A 17,575-nucleotide genomic window follows, 5' to 3' on the forward strand; every position below is an offset into this window, starting at 1 on the left:
GGTGTGGGGTTGGTCAGTTCAGGTGTGGGGTTGGTCAGTTCAGGGTGTGGGGTTGGTCAGTTCAGGGTGTGGGGTGGTCAGTTCATCACCGGATCGATCTGCGGCTGCTGAGGGAGAGGATCCTTCCCTTGCGTTGCCGTGGGGTCCCTCCCATGGGAGACAGTTCTCTGTGAACCTCTCCAGCGCGGTTCCACTCTCACGAGCAGCAGTCCACACACATCTGCTCCATCGTGAGTCCCCCCACGGGCAGACAGTCATCCCAAAACTGCTGCACCGTGGGGTCCCTCGTCCCCTKGGTGCAGGCCCAAGGCCAGGCTGTTCCATCTCGGGAGCAAGGCCTCTCTCTCCATGGCTCTCCTGCTGGACACAGCCCCTTCTCGGCGTCCACCCGCTCCGGCGTGGGGATCTCCCTCCTCCACGGGCTGCGGGTGGATCTCTGCACCCTCTGTGGACCCCATGGGCTGCAGGGGACAGCCTGCTCCACCATGGTCACCATGGGCTGCAGGGGACAGCCTGCTCCACCATGGTCACCATGGGCTGCAGGGGGACAGCCTGCTCCGCCATGGTCACCATGGGCTGTAGGGGGACAGCTGCTCCACCATGGTCACCATGGCCTGCAGGGGGACAGCCTGTTACACCATGGTCACCATGATCACCGTGGGGACAGCCTGCTCCACCATGGTCACCATGGTCACCATGGGGACAGCCTGCTCCACCATGGTCATCACCACGGCCTTCAAAGGAATCCCAGCTCCGGTGCCTGGAGCAGCTCCTCCCCCTCTTTCTCCACTGACCTTGGTGTCTGCATCACTCACATATTCTCAGCCTCCTCCTCTGGCAAAACTACTGTGTGTTCCCTTTGTTTTGATTTCTTTTAAAATGTTTTCACAGMGGMGTAACCACCATCTCCAGTTGGCCCAGGTTTGGTCAGTGGCATGTCCATCATCCTCAGAGCCAWCAGAGATTGGCTCTGCTGGACATGGTGGGAGACTCCAGAAGCTTCTCACAGGAGCCRTCTTTTCTACCCTCCCCCACCAAAACAGGGCCAAGTAAAACCAACACAGTATCTCACTACTCTGAGGCTCAAAGGAACACATATAGACGTCCAAACCAATTCATACTATTCATTCCACTTGCCTGAGCAAAACAATCTATCTGCTACAATTCTAATGCTTTGCTTTTTAAGATGGCCTGTATTGATTGCTTCAAATGGAAAAACCTAAGGGGATCTCGAAACTCTCTTTGACAGTTTTTTTTTCTTGTTTAGGATTTGAAGAATATATTGTATTGAGACTGACTATGAAATGAGAAAGTTCCTAAAAAAAGAGCTGCAACCATTCAAAAAAGAAAGTGCAAGTACATGGTCTCAAATTTTATTATAGTGAGTGYATGATATAGAAACTAATTTAATCTATCCTGTTTCCAGGAAAATATGGACATTTAAAATGGAAAATAGTAAGTACCATGTCAAAAATTTCTCCACAGAGCTCTTAGCGSAAGACAGCTTGTGATTGCAGCAAAATGGGAAGCTCCACCGGTGACAGAGGAAGGCCAGTTATTTTGGGGCATTGCAGTGGCAGTCCTTTTACAAGGATATAAAATAAGCCTATCTGCAAAAGTGACATTTGCCCAGAACTTGAGATGGATAATGAGTGGCATAATCCATATAACAAWGGGGAGATAAATAACTGCTCTGTACTCATCCTTTGTGATCCTTCAGCAGTTTTATAAAAATTGCAACATGGCAGTAATACTTTCTTCCTAATGACTAAGCTTTTTACTAATTACTTTTATTCATTAATAATTATGAATGCTGTTCATCAATATCCTTTTGGATTCTTCAAGTGCATTCAGTATTCTGTAAAACATATTCTTCATCATTATGGTCTAAACCAAATGTTTCTTTTCAAGAATTTTTACAACAATTTATGCCTGTATCACACACCAAGTTTCTTTCCTATGACAACAGTGTACTTAAATCACAATTAAGTCCCATTTATAATCCCAAACGTTGCATTAGGACTCTTTTTGGTGACTGTTGYTACAAAAAGTATACAAAACAATTGCATTGTCCAGTGAGTTGTAACATTGCCTTTATTTAAATGTAAATGATGYATTCTTGTGTGTTTGACACACTGTTTTGACTCTGTTTGGCTTTTCTGTTTCGTTACTAGATTAGGGAAAATAAGATTCAAACTATTTCAAGACTATGTTTCTTTCTGCCCATCTCACCCACACTGTTCTTGAAAGAACTGGAGCTTTAAATGCATTATCTAAGGAAACACGAGTTAGACAAGCAACTGGGTCCAATCGCAGGTCATAATCTCCCTGCCCCATCTACCTCATCTTGCTAAATCCTCCTAAATCCCCATAGCTTCTGCTCCTCTAATCATGAGGGTTAGAAGCTGCAAGGGCTGCTTTTCGCTTCATTAAAATTTCCTTTTAATCTTTTACAATCTGTCAGCACAGTACATAAACACCCATCAGAAGCTTATTCCTTCTAATTTCACAAAAGGGGATAATTTTACTATACATTCCATATTTGCAAAGTTAAGCTGCATTTCACACCACCRTAAACCTTGGTCAGAAGGATGAATAGTTAAGCAGTTGAGCAAATGGCATTTACCACTACAGCTGGGTGCATTATTCATTGTGAAGCATTTATTTGGTGAAGTTAAACCTTGGTTTTGCTTATGAAACGTCCCAAAGCTGATCCCAAATTATTTCAGTACATGGGGTTCTTTTCAGAAAGTACATTTTGAACTGTGTTGTTGCCTGTGTGCCCCTTGCGTGACTGGCTGCCTAAATCAAAACAGATTAGTTTTCCTTCCTCAGGGGGTGACTAAAATTTCTTTTGGAAAGGAACAAGTGGTTATCCAAGCACATATTGAATAGGTCATTMATCTTCAGCTACAAATTTTTGAAATTTCAGTGAGCAAATGAGCATTTATCTCAACATTACGCCCCAATTACTAACAACGTATATTTCCCTTAAAAATACTGTTAGCACTTTGTAACTCTATGTAACTTCCATATCTTCMCAATTCTGTAGCAGAAATACCTCCAGATACATTCCTCTAGAAAATCACAGTTTCTCTGAGACATAACATGATAGAGATCTCACTCATGAGAGCAGTAATTTACCCTCACTTTCCCTTTCCTTCCCTTTGTAAAAGTGCAGATGGATGTAGATTGGAACAAACCACAGGAGGCAATCTAGTCCAACCTTCTGCTCAAAGCTGGGCTAAGTACAAAGTTTTATTAYGTCCCATTCTCATTCTAACCTTTCCTTTTAAGAACCTCACAACAGAATATGTTAATGTTCAAGAAAATTTTCAGTTTTCAAACTGATGTTGCCTACCTATGATTTATTAYTCTTTTCTTTGGGTTTCTCTTCTTGGGGTGCTTGATTTGTTGGCTCTGATTGTTGCTTGGTTTTGTTGTTGTTGCTGTAGGGCTTTTGTAAATACAAAGCATCGAGCTCTTCTGTTTTTTGGAAGCAAGAAACAAATATGAATACCATGACTATTATTTCTTTATTCCTTCTATCCTTCTGTTATCAGAAGACATCTCTCGGCATAAATATAGATTTGGACCAAGACTATTTGGAAATATTAAAAGTTGTGTATTGMAGGAGGGTCTGAAGCTCTTCCTTGAAAACAGACTCCCTGGAACTACTGCTTGTAAATTTGGTGAGACACAGTTCATCAAGTATTTTTCCTTATATAGCTTGGTAATATGCAAAAAAAACAAAAAACAAAACCCAAACAAACAAACAAAAACAAAAAACAAAAAACACCAAAACAGGGGGGAGTGGGTGGAACTGATAATTGGGTTGTTGGTTCTAAGGATGGTTAATTACGGAATTACGTGATACTGCACTTTCCTCAAAGTATTATCATATGCTATTTATTCTCCCCCTCTCCCTAGTTCTGATGGGATTTTTTTTCCACCTTAATTATACATTTGTATATAGTAACACATGAAGCCAAGTATTAGAATTGCTATTCAGTAAAAGGTTCTATAGAGTAACTACAAAWTTATACTAGTGTAACTGAGACTACAATTTGTATTCTGTTAACTGCATCAGAAACTTTTCAGAACAGCTTCCCAACTGAGTGAGAGTGAAGTTAAGGAACATAAGGCTAAACTCCTGCTGCAAATGGCCTCCTTGATTGTATCTACAGCACTATAAACATTTTCCTATTCCACTTTTTTTTACTTTTTTTCCCCAAAAGACAGTGAAATAAGTGGGTGTTTTTCTGATGGAAAAAAATCACTCTTGCTCAAAGAAAGAGCTTTGYTTCCATTAGGTTCTCATCTGAAAGTCATGCTGCAAACACTTCTTCCATTCTAATATGTATATGGCATAAAGGAGGAAAGCATCTGATTTTATAAAAATGTATAAATGTACAAATTAATCTATAAGGATTTATAATTYATTCAAATGTTGTCAATGACACACAAAATGAAGAATCTGCATCACATTTAAACAACAGGGAGTAATCTTTGAAGTTAACAGTACCCAACACCATAAAAAACTGTTATGAAGTAATAACTAATAATTAAAATTTAGCAGTAAAAACTCCACAAAAATATTGTCAGTCTCATTTAAATCTTCTGTCACTTTTGTCAACACTGCATCCCTCTAGACTTCAGCTGTAGCCCTGTACTCCATTTCTGTGCTCTCTGTTTCATCTTGTGATGATTTGTCCTCTTCTGCCAAACAGATTATATACCATAACAACTATTCTACCCTCCACAGGAAACAATAACTCCAACATTAAAGGATTTGGAAACTGCTTACCTCAAAACTGGTTTGAAATTAAATATCCTATTTCTGTAGACTGGAACTGAGCACATTTATTTTAAAGTATCGAATGTAGCTAAAAATTCCCTTGACTTTCCCTAATGAAATTCAGTAACCTTCCCGAGAATGATAGCTTTCAAACTTTCAGTATGGCACATTCCCACTCCTTCAAATATTGCTGAAGACTGCCAAGCAAAAAAAAAAAANAAAAAAAAGGAGTGCCAAGGGAAAAAAAACAGTCAAGTCCTAGACACAAAACTGAAACAAGGAGACTTAAAGAAGCCAATAAAGAACACTTAGAAGTCTATCCAGCTATCTCTCCTGCTGGCTGAGACCAAGACAAAAAAAAAGTTAATCAGACACTATTATGACTCTTTAGAAATAATTTATACTACTGCTTACAACACCACCTTATGTTCTGAAGGATACAGAGATTTCTGCATGAATGCCTGATGGAAGTCAGCTTGGCTACTCAGTCCAGTCTTCTTTAGAACACCAGTGACTGAGGGGTAAGCAGCTCAAAAGGACTCATAAATTATTTATTTCCATGTTATCATATTTTAAGCATTACAGAACATTCCCAATAAACTGAGACCTATAGGAAAGAATCAAAGCTACTATCACTGAAAAAAAAGAGGAAGATTGAAAGTATCACCACTGTCTCTGAGCAATGGCAGAGACAAATCTCAGGAGGACTGAACWGTTCTTCAGAGGGGTTTCTCCCTCCACTGGTTCCAAAAGGGGTGAAACTACTACATACAACATCTATGGTTTAGTCAAAGTTCTTTCATTAGGTAAGTTATATCTCTCTTTTCTACTGAATATTTAGATATGCTTTAGCAATCATATCTAGACACCTGAACTTCAAAGTACCTTTAATGGTCAAGAGAGAGAAGCAAAGACCCTTTTCAGGATTTGTGAGGCTGAGTTATCAACACGGACAGGGGAGGCTGCTGCCCTGGTTATCACAGCTGGGCTGAAACACAGGATGTGTAGTTCAGAGACACCCTAAAGCATCCGTCCAGAAGGAGTTTGGGAGAAAAAGGGTGTACAGTCTCAAGAGGAAAAAAAGGCAGGAGCCAGGGAGATTCCTGAAGGCTGGAATGTCTGAAGGTGGAAAGGGCGAAGGTGGGGACAAAAGCATCTTTCTTTCTCRCAACCCTTCACCTGATTGCTACAAGCTCCCTACCCATACCCTTCCCTCTGCTCACAGCATCCAAATGCTCTGGACTCAGCCCTGGCTCTGAGCACATACACACACCTTCTAGCAAACCTCTTTCAATCAATCTGTTCCCGAGTGTGTGTCAGCAGGATTTTGGTCAYGAGTTTAGTAAGGGCATGTCTAGCCCAGAGACGCTTCATCTTTCAACAAATATATCACCTAACTAATGGAGCCACATACTTTGTATTAGTTTAATCCCTCTAACTAGAATTTTTCAAGGTAGCAACTTTTAGATCACATAAATAATCTCTCCTGTAAGACATTTCTGTTTACAGTTGAAAAATGCACAATTCACTCTTAGTTCACTTAGTTTAAAGTTTGCTTTTTAGTGAGTTAACTGTCTTCCCAGTAGTTTCCTTACAGTTCTGAGCTCAAGCAGTCCTCAGTAAGGAGGACTAAGTCCTCCTGCCCTTTTCTAGGCATCTCTTAACATGGAAGGCAAAATGGCAACATCATGTCTGACATTTAAATTTTGTCCCAGTCCCTTCCATTCATCCACAGATTCAATCCAATGGCTTGCAACAAAAATATAGTTGATTTATTTAAGCATATAATTCTTTGTGCACATATGACATTTGCAGAAAAGCCCAGTAGGTATATCTCCAGAGAGTGCRGTTGTCCAAACACACAGCCATTATGATGATTTTGTTTAGTACCTCTTGACTGCCAGGCTGGCTGTGTTCTAATTCAACTCATGGTCAGCATAATAATATGCTTACAAGAGGGAAAAGCAGCAGGCTTCAGAAATTCTGTACTGTCTAGCCAGAGCAAATGCTTTATTTAGATTTGTATTGTAATGAAATCTGGTGGAATGTTTTCAAAATGCAGATTAGTGTCTTTAGAAATACAAAAATCAGCAAAACATCTATGTACCTTACAAATGTAAATTAAAATTCCCTTAAAATTTCCACTAAGATTTAGGAATCAAACCTGTTTGACTTCAAACAATCCCAACGGGAGTCAACATTATCGAAACATTAAGTATGTAAGTTGGGGAWTTTTTAATATTCTGTTCCAAATGAGAATAACATATAATAATGACATAATGATAATAATGATATTAGCCTATTCCAAAGCAATAACAAAATGCTATTAAAAAAAGTCTACAAAATTATACCTTGTTACTTCTTTTAAACTTATAAAATAAAACCATCTACTACTGCATGTCCACTGTGTAAACATAGTTACAAACCTAAATTTTATTATCCTACCAAAGAGTCTTAAACTCCACCTCAATTTTATCTTTATGCTACTGGATAATTTCTCCAGAAGAGAAAGGCAGGCATTGCTGTTTTCCCCATTCTTCTTTGCTTTCTCTATCAACTTGGGAAGCTTTTCATGGCAAGTTCTGTGTATTTGCACAGGATTTTCCAGAGAGTTGGCATATCGGCTCTATTAAAACTACAGTAAAATATTTGACATGAGCTTCTTAGCTGAAACTGGATTAGAGGGGATCATGGATCACACAGGTAAAACACTATATGCCTTCAGAAACAGAGGTGTCCTGTTCTCAGTTACTGGGAGTTTCAGGAAATGTTTGAATTTGCTATCTGTCCTTGTAAGCGGAATAAACCAACAGTCCCATACAGACAACAGAGGCCAAGTCACCACTGCCTAATGTTSCCTTCTGAAAGGGGGGAGGCACCTCCACCTGTCAAAGGTCATATTTAAGGAATTATGATATTGATAGGAAGCTCAGACATAAACATGCTTTGAGATAAACTTGGAGGCACGGCAATTCAATGTATCACCTAAACTACACACTGTTATTGGTGTCAGTACTCAGTCAAGAAAGGAAGATGTAATGCAASGGTCTTTTGCTGAGGTCAATTGCAGCTGCAGATCAAGTAAAACTTATCCCGAACAATTGCATAAACATGGATGGCCACACAAAGACCAAAAAAGAGAAGGTACAGGCCAAAACCCAGTATCTCCCCAAATCTCTGCACATGGTTTCTGCCTACATATTTATAGTGTCTGATCTACAGRTTGATCACTAATTTATTTCCACAGAATCACAGAGAGGTAAAAGTTGTAAGACACCTGTTGTCTAGCCCACTCACTCTGCTCAGGGCAGGGTCACATATTATTGGTTGCCCAGGGCTGAGCCATCTCGTTTTAAGTATTTCCAATGATGGAAACTCCAYGTCCCTCTTAGAGCTATCTATTCTAGAGTTCAGTTGCCATTAGAGAAAGGAAACAACCAAACAAAAACTTTTAGGTAGAACTTYCTGCTTTTCAGTTTCTGGCCATTTCCTCTTGCCCTCTCACTGGACACAATTGAAACATGCCCAAGTCAAATATCTTTCACTTCTTCTCATCAGCTGTTTAACGCATTTATAAAATACCTCCTGAGCATTCTCTTCCCCAAGCTAAACAATCACAGAACTTGAGTGTTGAAATTAAGACTCCTAATCACTTCCAATTACTTAGAAAAATGTGTTGGTGAAGGAACCTATTTTAAAAAACCTGACCAAACAAAAAGCCTTTACAGGCTGAAATTTGAGGTCGAAATGTAAACCTGCACTGGGACATCTCACTGACAAAAGCATGCACATTCGCAGTGCAGACAGTCTTGTGTTATAAGCTATGCTTTCCAACAGWGAAAACAATCCTATACTCTGTCTCTTGAGAGCAGTGATAAAGTGTACTGACTTCTTTACTGGTCTAAGGGAATCCTGAAAGCATAAAAAGAGGAAAGAAATAGAAGGAAGATTGCCTTTAAAGGAGACACATTAAGATCAATTCTTCTTGTTATATAACTAAAGGAATGAAATCAAGCATAACTTAGTAGGAATGAGAAAGGTAATATAGAAAAGATTCTGCAGTAGATTTAGTTCAATAAATTGAGCTTCAAATAAAGACAAAAATGATCAAAGATGCAAAATGAATGCTCACTCATAGAATATTTAGCTAAAACAAAAGCTTCCAGCTATGCAGAAACCAGGATAGATAAATTACTGCGGATACTTGTAGGTAAATACAGCTGAGCAGACACCATAAAGTTGCTGCTCTGTACAGAAGAATTATTTATCTTTCCAAAAGCATAAGCTATTGGGCATTTAGCCCTGCAGGGACATAAAAAAAAAGCCTACCAAGTGTTCTGCCTGTTTGTCTTCTTCAAGGATTTTTCTAAATGGTTGTAAATAAACTCATCATAAAGTATCTGTTACCAGTGGCAAGCAGCCTACCCAGATGATCTTCAAAGCRAAGGAAACAATTTTTAGTGTCAAACTTAAAACTTCTGCTTCAAAACTAACGAATTAAGTTACCATGCTGAATAGCATGGCAGACTTTAATCTGCCTTCTTCCATTCTGATTTAGATATAAATAAACCCTTTAATTGTAAACCCCTGGTCCTTTAGGAGTATGTAGTGAGGTCCTACTTCTTCCCTTTGCACCTCAATATGCATTAATAAATGTCTTAGTAGTGGCTATATACTAACTCCTTGTAGCTTGTAATTCTTCTTAACCCATTTCTAGATGTAGGACAGCCAGATCTTTCAAGAAATTCAGTTGTAAAAAATTATTTTACTGTGCATTTACCAAGTAAACTTTACACAATTTGTCACTATACTAGAGAAGGCAGAAGTCCTGTAATCATTACTTGCCTCCATTTCCTAACATCCTCCAAAAGTTCAAGACCCAGAATTTCCAGAATAAGAACAGGATGGGCTTCTTTAATACTATATAGAAAGCTACTTCATTCTACACACAAGATATACTGCTAGTATGTCAAGTTGTCAATAGACTCTTTCACCAACAGCTGACTCCAAGAGTTGTTGTCTCAGGGAAAAATCCACTCCATGAAGCTCCAGAAGAWAACCATCATCTGTGTCTGCGGTGAAAGGGGTGGGTGTCTTCTCTAACAACAGAAAACCTGAGTACAGAAGAAATAGCAGAAAAGACTTCTGCATGATGAAGCAAAGACTACAAGTGTTATAGCTCCTTCTCCTGTTTGAACGGGAACAGAGGTATCTACCACAACAACTTGGTTCAATGTGACCCTGAATAGATGTAAGAAAGTTTCAGACTCCCCATTCTTCCTCTCCATTTCAATTTTCCATCCCAAGTCACCGCTTGCAGCCTCATAATATGAAACAATGCAGGCAGAATTTCATAGATAAGTCACCCACTTGAAGATGATAAAGTTTTAAGCAAAATAGTTCAGTACTACAGAAAATTCTTGCCTCATTATGCAAAACCCAATCCTATTTTTAGATTCCATCTTATGTTCCCTTATATTACACTCCACTAGGTCTAAGCAGAAATTAATACAGGAAATTTAAACAGCAAACTCTATATRTAAAGTGCTAAAGAACTATGTTCCCATGAGACTTAGAGAAGTACAGTCATGGGGGGTTTCTAGTGAGCAAAGCTGAAGAAAAGGAATACTGTAGCTTCTAAGCTTTATTTTTTTTTACCTTTTAGTAGTTATATAATACTTAAATTAGAAGAAAGTAAGCTCAAACACAAACAGCGCTTTTCTCTTGTTTGCTTACTTTATCATTATAAGGCAGCATTAAGCACCCTGTACAGATTCAGTACAAGATCACAGAATCATCAAATAGCTCGAGTTGGAAGGGACCTTAAAATACATCTATTTCCTACCCACCTGCCACAAGAAGGGACACTTCCACTAGAACAGCTTTCTCTAAACCCCACCCAACTGGCCCTAGAAGATGAAAGATTGCTGTAGAAAGCTGCATGTTGAGACAGTAATAAAAGAGTAGAACAATGCCCACTACTGTTTCTCCTTACCAGAAGGTGAAACAGTGCCACCCGCTGTTTTTCCAGGGTATCCCCTGCTGCAGAAAGCTGTCAGTATTCGCATTTACTGAAGTGACAGCTCATGCATGCTAAGCCTTCTTCCCTCACTCCCTCCCACCACTGCGCTTTACTACCAGGTGACACGTCTAAAGCGATATTTCAACTACCAGGARAGCTGCACAAAAAGTTCTTTGAATTTGCTCTGCTACAGATAAAGCCTCAAGATAGACAAAAGGCTGAATCACAGAAAAATTAGCGTTTTTTATCCCTGGGAGCACAAATTTCTTTGTGCACGTAAGCTTTCACATTCACTAGTTGTATGCAACTCAAGTGAATCTCAAGCTGAAGACTGCTAAGACTGCCATAGGGTCAGAATATCCAGCTGCTTTTTTATCCTTCCATTCATTTTGCATCATCCCTTAATCAGACCAGACAAGTATCAACCAGTCCCTTTTAAGCTAGGTCACAGGTTATTCTCTATAATCAACATTCTTACCCAGTTCATCTTCTGTTACTACAAGAACATTTATGTAATCCAAGGATCAGCAGTTATCAGAATGGGTAACAGTTAAGCATTGTTAAGACAAAAACAGCACTCAGGACTTCTGTTAAAAAATAACCAGCACTTGTACACATCTTACTTACATTATCTCTTGAGGGTGGAGAAAGTGGCGACGCTTTCCAACATAAAAAATACCAGTCAAGTAAAACTCTACAATTACCTAATCTTCCACTAGCAAAATATTTTGTAAACCACTTTACAACAGGAAATGGACTCTTGCTCATACTGAAGAACATGCAGGCCGGTATTTCAATGACTCAGTTTAAAAACAAACTGCTTGACTCTCCACAAAAACACTGGAAAATTTCAAAAAGGTCAAGTATAGTCAATTAAATTACATAAAATTCTAGGCACATTTAATTAGCTCAGAACCAAATAATAAGTAAATACCCCTAACCACTCATTGTATCTTAGCAACGCCTGTTTCAATAGGACAAGGCAGGTAATGTTTTAAACTAAATGAGTGTTGATTCAGGCTAGATGCACTGAAAATATTTTTACAATGAGCAAGGTAGAACAGGTTGCCCAGAGATGGTAGATGGATGACCCATCCCTGGAAACAYTCAAGGTCAGGATGGGCAGRGGTCTGAGCAACACAGCTGAAGAAGTCCTGGCTGAYTGCAGAAGCTTGGAATAAATGACCTTGAAAGGTCCCTTCCAACCCAAACTGCTCTGTGATTCTGTAATGTTGTATTTTAGGAATCAGACATCCTAACTGTGGCTGGGGCTCACTTGCAGTCCACTAAAAACACTCATAAGACATCCAAGTATCAGCAACAAAAACAGCAAAACAACAGCTGCAATCAAGACTCATGCTGAAAGGAAAACTGTAGGCTCCAAATGCATTTGAGAGTGCTCTCTGTAGTTCGGGAGGCAACAACTTAAAACTGTGTATTCATGTTCACAACAGTCTTTGGAAGCAAGTTTCATCATGTTTATACTACCATACCTAAAGATTTCTCTTAGTTTGTAACTAAAGTGCCAACCATTCATTAAGAAACACCTTTTATTCTGAGCTCACTTTCTCTTTAGAATAAAGCATTCAGTTCCTCTCAGGAACAAAATTATAAATTTATCACTGGTGCTGAGTATCAGTAGCCATTCTCTACTGATACTATTGATGGTCACATGAATTCATACTTTGTTGTGACTTTGTCTGCAGTTCAACATGGATCTGTGAATCTGCTAAAATAAAGTACTCAAGTGATGCTGAATTAGGAACAGTAGGCTTTTAAGAGAAAATGTAGTCTACAAAAGACTTTAAGGTATTCCAGACATTTATTGTCAGTGTACAGTATACTTTAAAATAGAAAAAAAGAAAAAAGGCCCAAATAACATAAAATATGTATATAATGTTTGCTACACAAACACCTCACTAAAATCAAGGCATAGTATAGCTCATACTTCATGGAGTTACAAGGAAGTTCAGGCACATACTTTATGTGTGGTTTAATGGTTTACAACTCCTTTGGTCTGTTTAGCAGAAAACGAACCAACTGAACCAGAACATCATCATTAAAGCCTTTCACATTACCATCTTCCACAACATCATATAGTGGCTTACTCTCTGTACCCCAACAGATATTCTTTCGAGGGTTGTTTTCAATCGTTTCTGCAGTTAGTGCTAAAGTATTTAACTGGTAACAAAAGAATGCAAAATATTTTCCATCAGTCACTACTGCCTGTGATACAAAAGGACGGGTCACATCTGCTTCACTCCAGAATCCTACAAAATAAGCAAATACAACAGGTCTTGAGATTTCTACCAGCACATACACATCCCTAAATGCAAGTACTGAAATACAGAAAAACATTGGGAATTACACCAAATGCCTAGAACAGGAAAAAGTCCTGTCTGCTTTCACAACACAAGCACAATTAGTTTGTGTTTCATCCAAACTAACCAAAACACAATCACCAATAAAAGATACGCCCACAATCAGGGACATAGGGATATACTTGCATTTTGTACACAGCTCCCTATTACCAGGTGATAAAAACCAGTCACTGATCAGCCAAGTGACTTTTCTAAAATAGTTAAGTTATTAATGTATCCAAAGTCCYGAAAATGAGCTAAGGGAAAATGTCTTTTTACTATTCCATGATTCTCAGGAGGCAGTAAGCATTTGTCTCATGACAAAAGCATGCACATGTGTGCACAAGCATAATATGACAAAAAGCATTAAGGTTTTAAGCAAGCGCCTCTCAGCACTAGCAGTATGTTAAAAATACACAAGTATTTAGGCATGTGCACTAGTACACACAAATGTTTCTAGAAAGGTGCAACAATGCTAGAAACTGTTACAGAAGAAAAAAAAGTCATAGAATTGAATAATGCAGCCCTTATAACTCATGATGCATTTACAGCTGCAACCAACTCTGAAGACAAGGTTTACCGGACTTCAACATTTTACATTCACAAAGTAAATCACCATTACATAAAAATTGATGCAGATCATGCAACATACACCATAGTCAAAGGACTTTCTTTCACGTGTTGTTTCTCAACTGAAAAGCCAAGCCATCARGTGTTTTATAGTAACACTACACAACAATTATATTTACAAGAATAAGCAAAAGACTGATCTTTTGGGATGTTTTTAACAAACATAAGAATAAAATATTAATGTAAGGCTGCTGACATTTTTAATTCCTTTTATTTTCATGCAATTGAAATTACTGAAACAGGACTAAGTAACATAGTTTTTCCAGAGGAAAAGCACTCARAACTGTTCGATATCTACCACATTTCCCTCTTAAGGTGGAAGGAGCAAGTGAAAGCAGGATTAAGGCTTTTGCACAGGCTTACCATTATATATGAATAAGTATTTTTCTCTGTAATTAATACGCCTGATTCAAAGTACTCAAAAGCCTTAATTCTCTTTTATTAAYTCAATTACATCTGTAAATACTTACTTAAAATACAATCTTCAGGAAAAAAAAGCATGAGAAAAAGGTGGTGAGAAGAATGCCTTCACAATAGGCATTCATAAGCAGAAGAATTTGTCAAGCTGTCTCACCTTGATACATTGCTTGTGCTGCTGTCCAGGCAAAGAGACTTGCAATTCCATTGGMTCGATAAACAACTTCAATCTGATCCTCAAGACGCTCTCTTATAAACTTCTCCCGTTTCAATTTGTCAGGAAGAAGATGAAACTGGGTGTGTCCGTAACAGCATGGATCTGCCACCTTTGATCCTGCTCCCCAAGAAACAATCAGTCAGAGAGAGAACACTCTATTATGCATACTAACACATGTATCTTCAGTCAGATTCCAAAGATAACATTAGAACCTCTACTGTACTTCTGTAAGGAGTTGCCTACCCACAAAAGGCAGGATTTCACATACTAAAATGCCTCTGACAACAGCCCTGGAGATGTATCAAAATTCAAAGATTTGTGTCAATTTTGCATTCAACTGAACTTCTTGAAGCAAATTTGGACACACAGCACCATATGCACTGGAGAATGCTACTCTCCATTGCCTGACATGAAATCTCAATAGAGATCTATCACTACATATATTTATAGAACACAGTTATACATAAAAATAYAAAACTTTTTTGCATTGATGGGATAAGAAAGATTGAGTTGGCATTTGTTTTGGGGTTGGTTTTTGGTTGGAAAACAAATAGTATTTCACAACTAAAACCTCTTACCTATAAATACCTTATTTTCGTACTGCTTTTTGAACAAAGGCAGTTTAGATGGCTTGTGATCAATAACAGGAACATCTCCAAGATCTGACTCCAGTGGTACAACCTTGAAGGCAGCAGAAGAAAGAAAAGCAACGAAGTAAGACATTTCTGACATCAGGCCTCAGGTAACACACCACTTCCTGGTCAGACAACAGAAAGTTCAAGTCTGCTTATGTACATCATACAGGCAACCTCAACTGAAATTCATTTGTTTGCAAGAGAACTTCCCATCTTGTAATGAGTGCTAGCAYAGTTATCTTGCATTAATTTTTCCACAATATACAAAAAATATGTGAAATGAGGATAAAAAAAGCTGCCAGTTGTCACTATCTTTCAAACCAGAATCTACTTCTGCAGAAAGAGCAAAATCATTTCTAGCAGCAGCCAATAAATTTGAATCTGCAAACTAGGTTTACAGATTTGGTTTTCTGCACTTCACAACATTTTAAACTGCCTAGACAGTTCTTCCTAGATGCCAAGGTTTGTAGCATCTGACAATACTAACCCAAGGAAACTGTACAACAAAGTCAGTAACAAAGGTTCTGTGTTTAAAGAAAGTGTGAGTTTTCTGTTTGTGGTGGAAACTGGACAACAAAGATGCTCACTGGCTACACAGTTACCACTGTACAAACCTGCAAGAAAAACATTTCAATATTAAAACAGAATATACCTTCAGAAAACTGAACATTCAATAAAATAACTCCTAATTAGTRACAATAGGCAGGAGGGCTCATGTTCAGATTATAAATGCTTTACTTCTTCTCCTTTTACTCCATCCTATTATTCTCCTCCACTGAGGGAAAAGTGCTGTTCCACAGCACATTTCTTATTCTTCCCTTATTTACCAGCATAGAATGCTAACAATTCAATTTAACTAAATAAAACAACACGTAATTTAAAGTACAAAGACGACCAAAGTTCAGAAGACCATCTCACTATCTACAAAGCARTTACCACAAAGTAGTWATTAAGACTCGAAAAATACCCAAATGTGCTACATATTCATTAAGCAGGTCCTCCACAGACTACCTATTCATGGTTTCAATGGCTGGCAAAAAAAGAAAGTGAAAATGCAYGGTATTAACTTGCTGTTGAAAACATCCACACCTCAGGAAGCTGCTTTGGTACACGGATCTGGAGGTGTGGGTTATCATCTATTTGGAATCGCACAGGATCAACTCTACCCTTTCGATGTCCATGAGCAACAACTTCCTCACCATGATGCCAGTAATAGTTGACTTCAGGCTTTAGATCTGAAAAAGAACAAGGAATACAGAAAAACAGAGATTCTTCTCTTGCGTTTAAAACCCTTCCAATTCTTTTACTATAGCTACACTCACACACAAAACCCGAAATCCATGCACAATGACACTGGTAATTACTARAGATGGTCTGAACAAGTCAGCTATTCCAGAGACACTCGTGACGGCTCAAAGACGGACCCCACCACSCAAGGGCTCCCACGTCCCTTTCCCTGCCAGCCCCGTTCCGCACCGAGGGAGGAAGCAGCCAGCAGTGGGTTGCAACCAGACAGGAAAGCGGCGAGCGTGGAAACGAGCTGCGTGAGAAAGGGGCCGGGCGTGTGATCCTGGTCGCGGTAGAGGAATGGCCGCTTCTTGGTCTGGTAGAAGCTCTCCTGCAGGAGAGCGTCGCAGGCCAGGGAGCGCAGGTCGCTCATATTCAGATACGGCGCCGCTCCCGCCGCAGGCTCGGAGGTTTTCCCGGCCCTGGGTGCCTCCGCCGCCCCCGGTGCCTCCGCTGTTCCCGGCTCCGGGGCCCCGCCGGCCTCGGGGGTCGCTCCCGCCGCCTCTAYCGGGGGTTTCGCAGCCGCGGCTATCGGGGGCATCCCCGGCACGAAGACGGTTTTTGTGAAACTGCGGTACCAGCGGTCGGCGTTGAGGGCGAAGGTCTGCGGGTACACCATGTACTTAGGCCGCTGCAGCTTCCCGTACAGCCGCAGCTTCTCCTCCACCGTGGCCGCCGCGTGCACCCGCTGGTTGAAGCGCTCCAGGCGTCGCAACTTGGCCGCTTTGCTCTTGGCCGTGATGGACGCCACCACGGGCGGGTARAGCGGGCTGGGGGCCGGCGAGGGAGTGCCGGGCACCGCGTCCGAGAACCAGCGCCGGGCGGGCCGCAGCACCCGCCGAGCCCCCAGCGCCGCCATCTCGCGGAAATGYGGGACGGCGGAGGGGCAGGATCCGCACAGCGCGGCAGCTGATTGGTCCGTGTGAACCACGTGATCAATCCGCCTTCCAATCGGCGAGCGGGRACTCCAGCACAGGAGGCTGCTGGGGCAGGAAAAGGCGGGGCTTTGGRGGTGACGTAGCCGGATGACGCCATCACACCCCCGGCGCGGCTCTGGGGCGTGATTCTGCGCATGCGCAATAGCAACGCACGCCTTTTCCTGCGAGAGAACTACAGCTCCCAAAATGTTCAGCGAGAGCCGGCCCGGAAGTGCCGGGCCTGGCTGGAGGAGCCGTTCCCCGCCCCGTGCGGAGTGCGCCTGTGTGGAGC

The 17,575-nt window shown here is 40.4% G+C and overlaps 1 protein-coding gene across 2 annotated transcripts in view; it reads right to left on the minus strand.

Moving 5' to 3' along the window:
- The window catches only part of MRPS30 (mitochondrial ribosomal protein S30), a 31,144-nt gene extending 13,881 nt beyond the window's left edge, over window positions 1-17,263 (minus strand). The window contains exons 1-5 of one of the 2 annotated variants that reach the window (XM_057371812.1): window positions 16,556-17,263; window positions 16,169-16,314; window positions 15,023-15,125; window positions 14,385-14,561; window positions 10,916-13,090 (exon numbers count right to left, since the gene is read on the minus strand). In XM_057371812.1, the coding sequence (XP_057227795.1) occupies window positions 12,822-13,090; window positions 14,385-14,561; window positions 15,023-15,125; window positions 16,169-16,314; window positions 16,556-17,225 (1,365 nt within the window). In that variant the 5' untranslated portion in view covers window positions 17,226-17,263 and the 3' untranslated portion in view covers window positions 10,916-12,821. Of the gene's footprint in view, window positions 1-10,915; window positions 13,091-14,384; window positions 14,562-15,022; window positions 15,126-16,168; window positions 16,315-16,555 lie in introns of those variants that run through there. The other variant, XM_057371814.1, reaches the window with a different exon arrangement.
- Between the last annotated feature and the right edge of the window lie 312 nt (window positions 17,264-17,575).

The sequence above is a fragment of the Malurus melanocephalus genome, unplaced genomic scaffold (genome assembly GCF_030028575.1).
Source record: "Malurus melanocephalus ecotype Western Australia unplaced genomic scaffold, MMel_1.1 scaffold_158, whole genome shotgun sequence".
In the NCBI taxonomy this organism is placed as follows: domain Eukaryota; kingdom Metazoa; phylum Chordata; class Aves; order Passeriformes; family Maluridae; genus Malurus; species Malurus melanocephalus.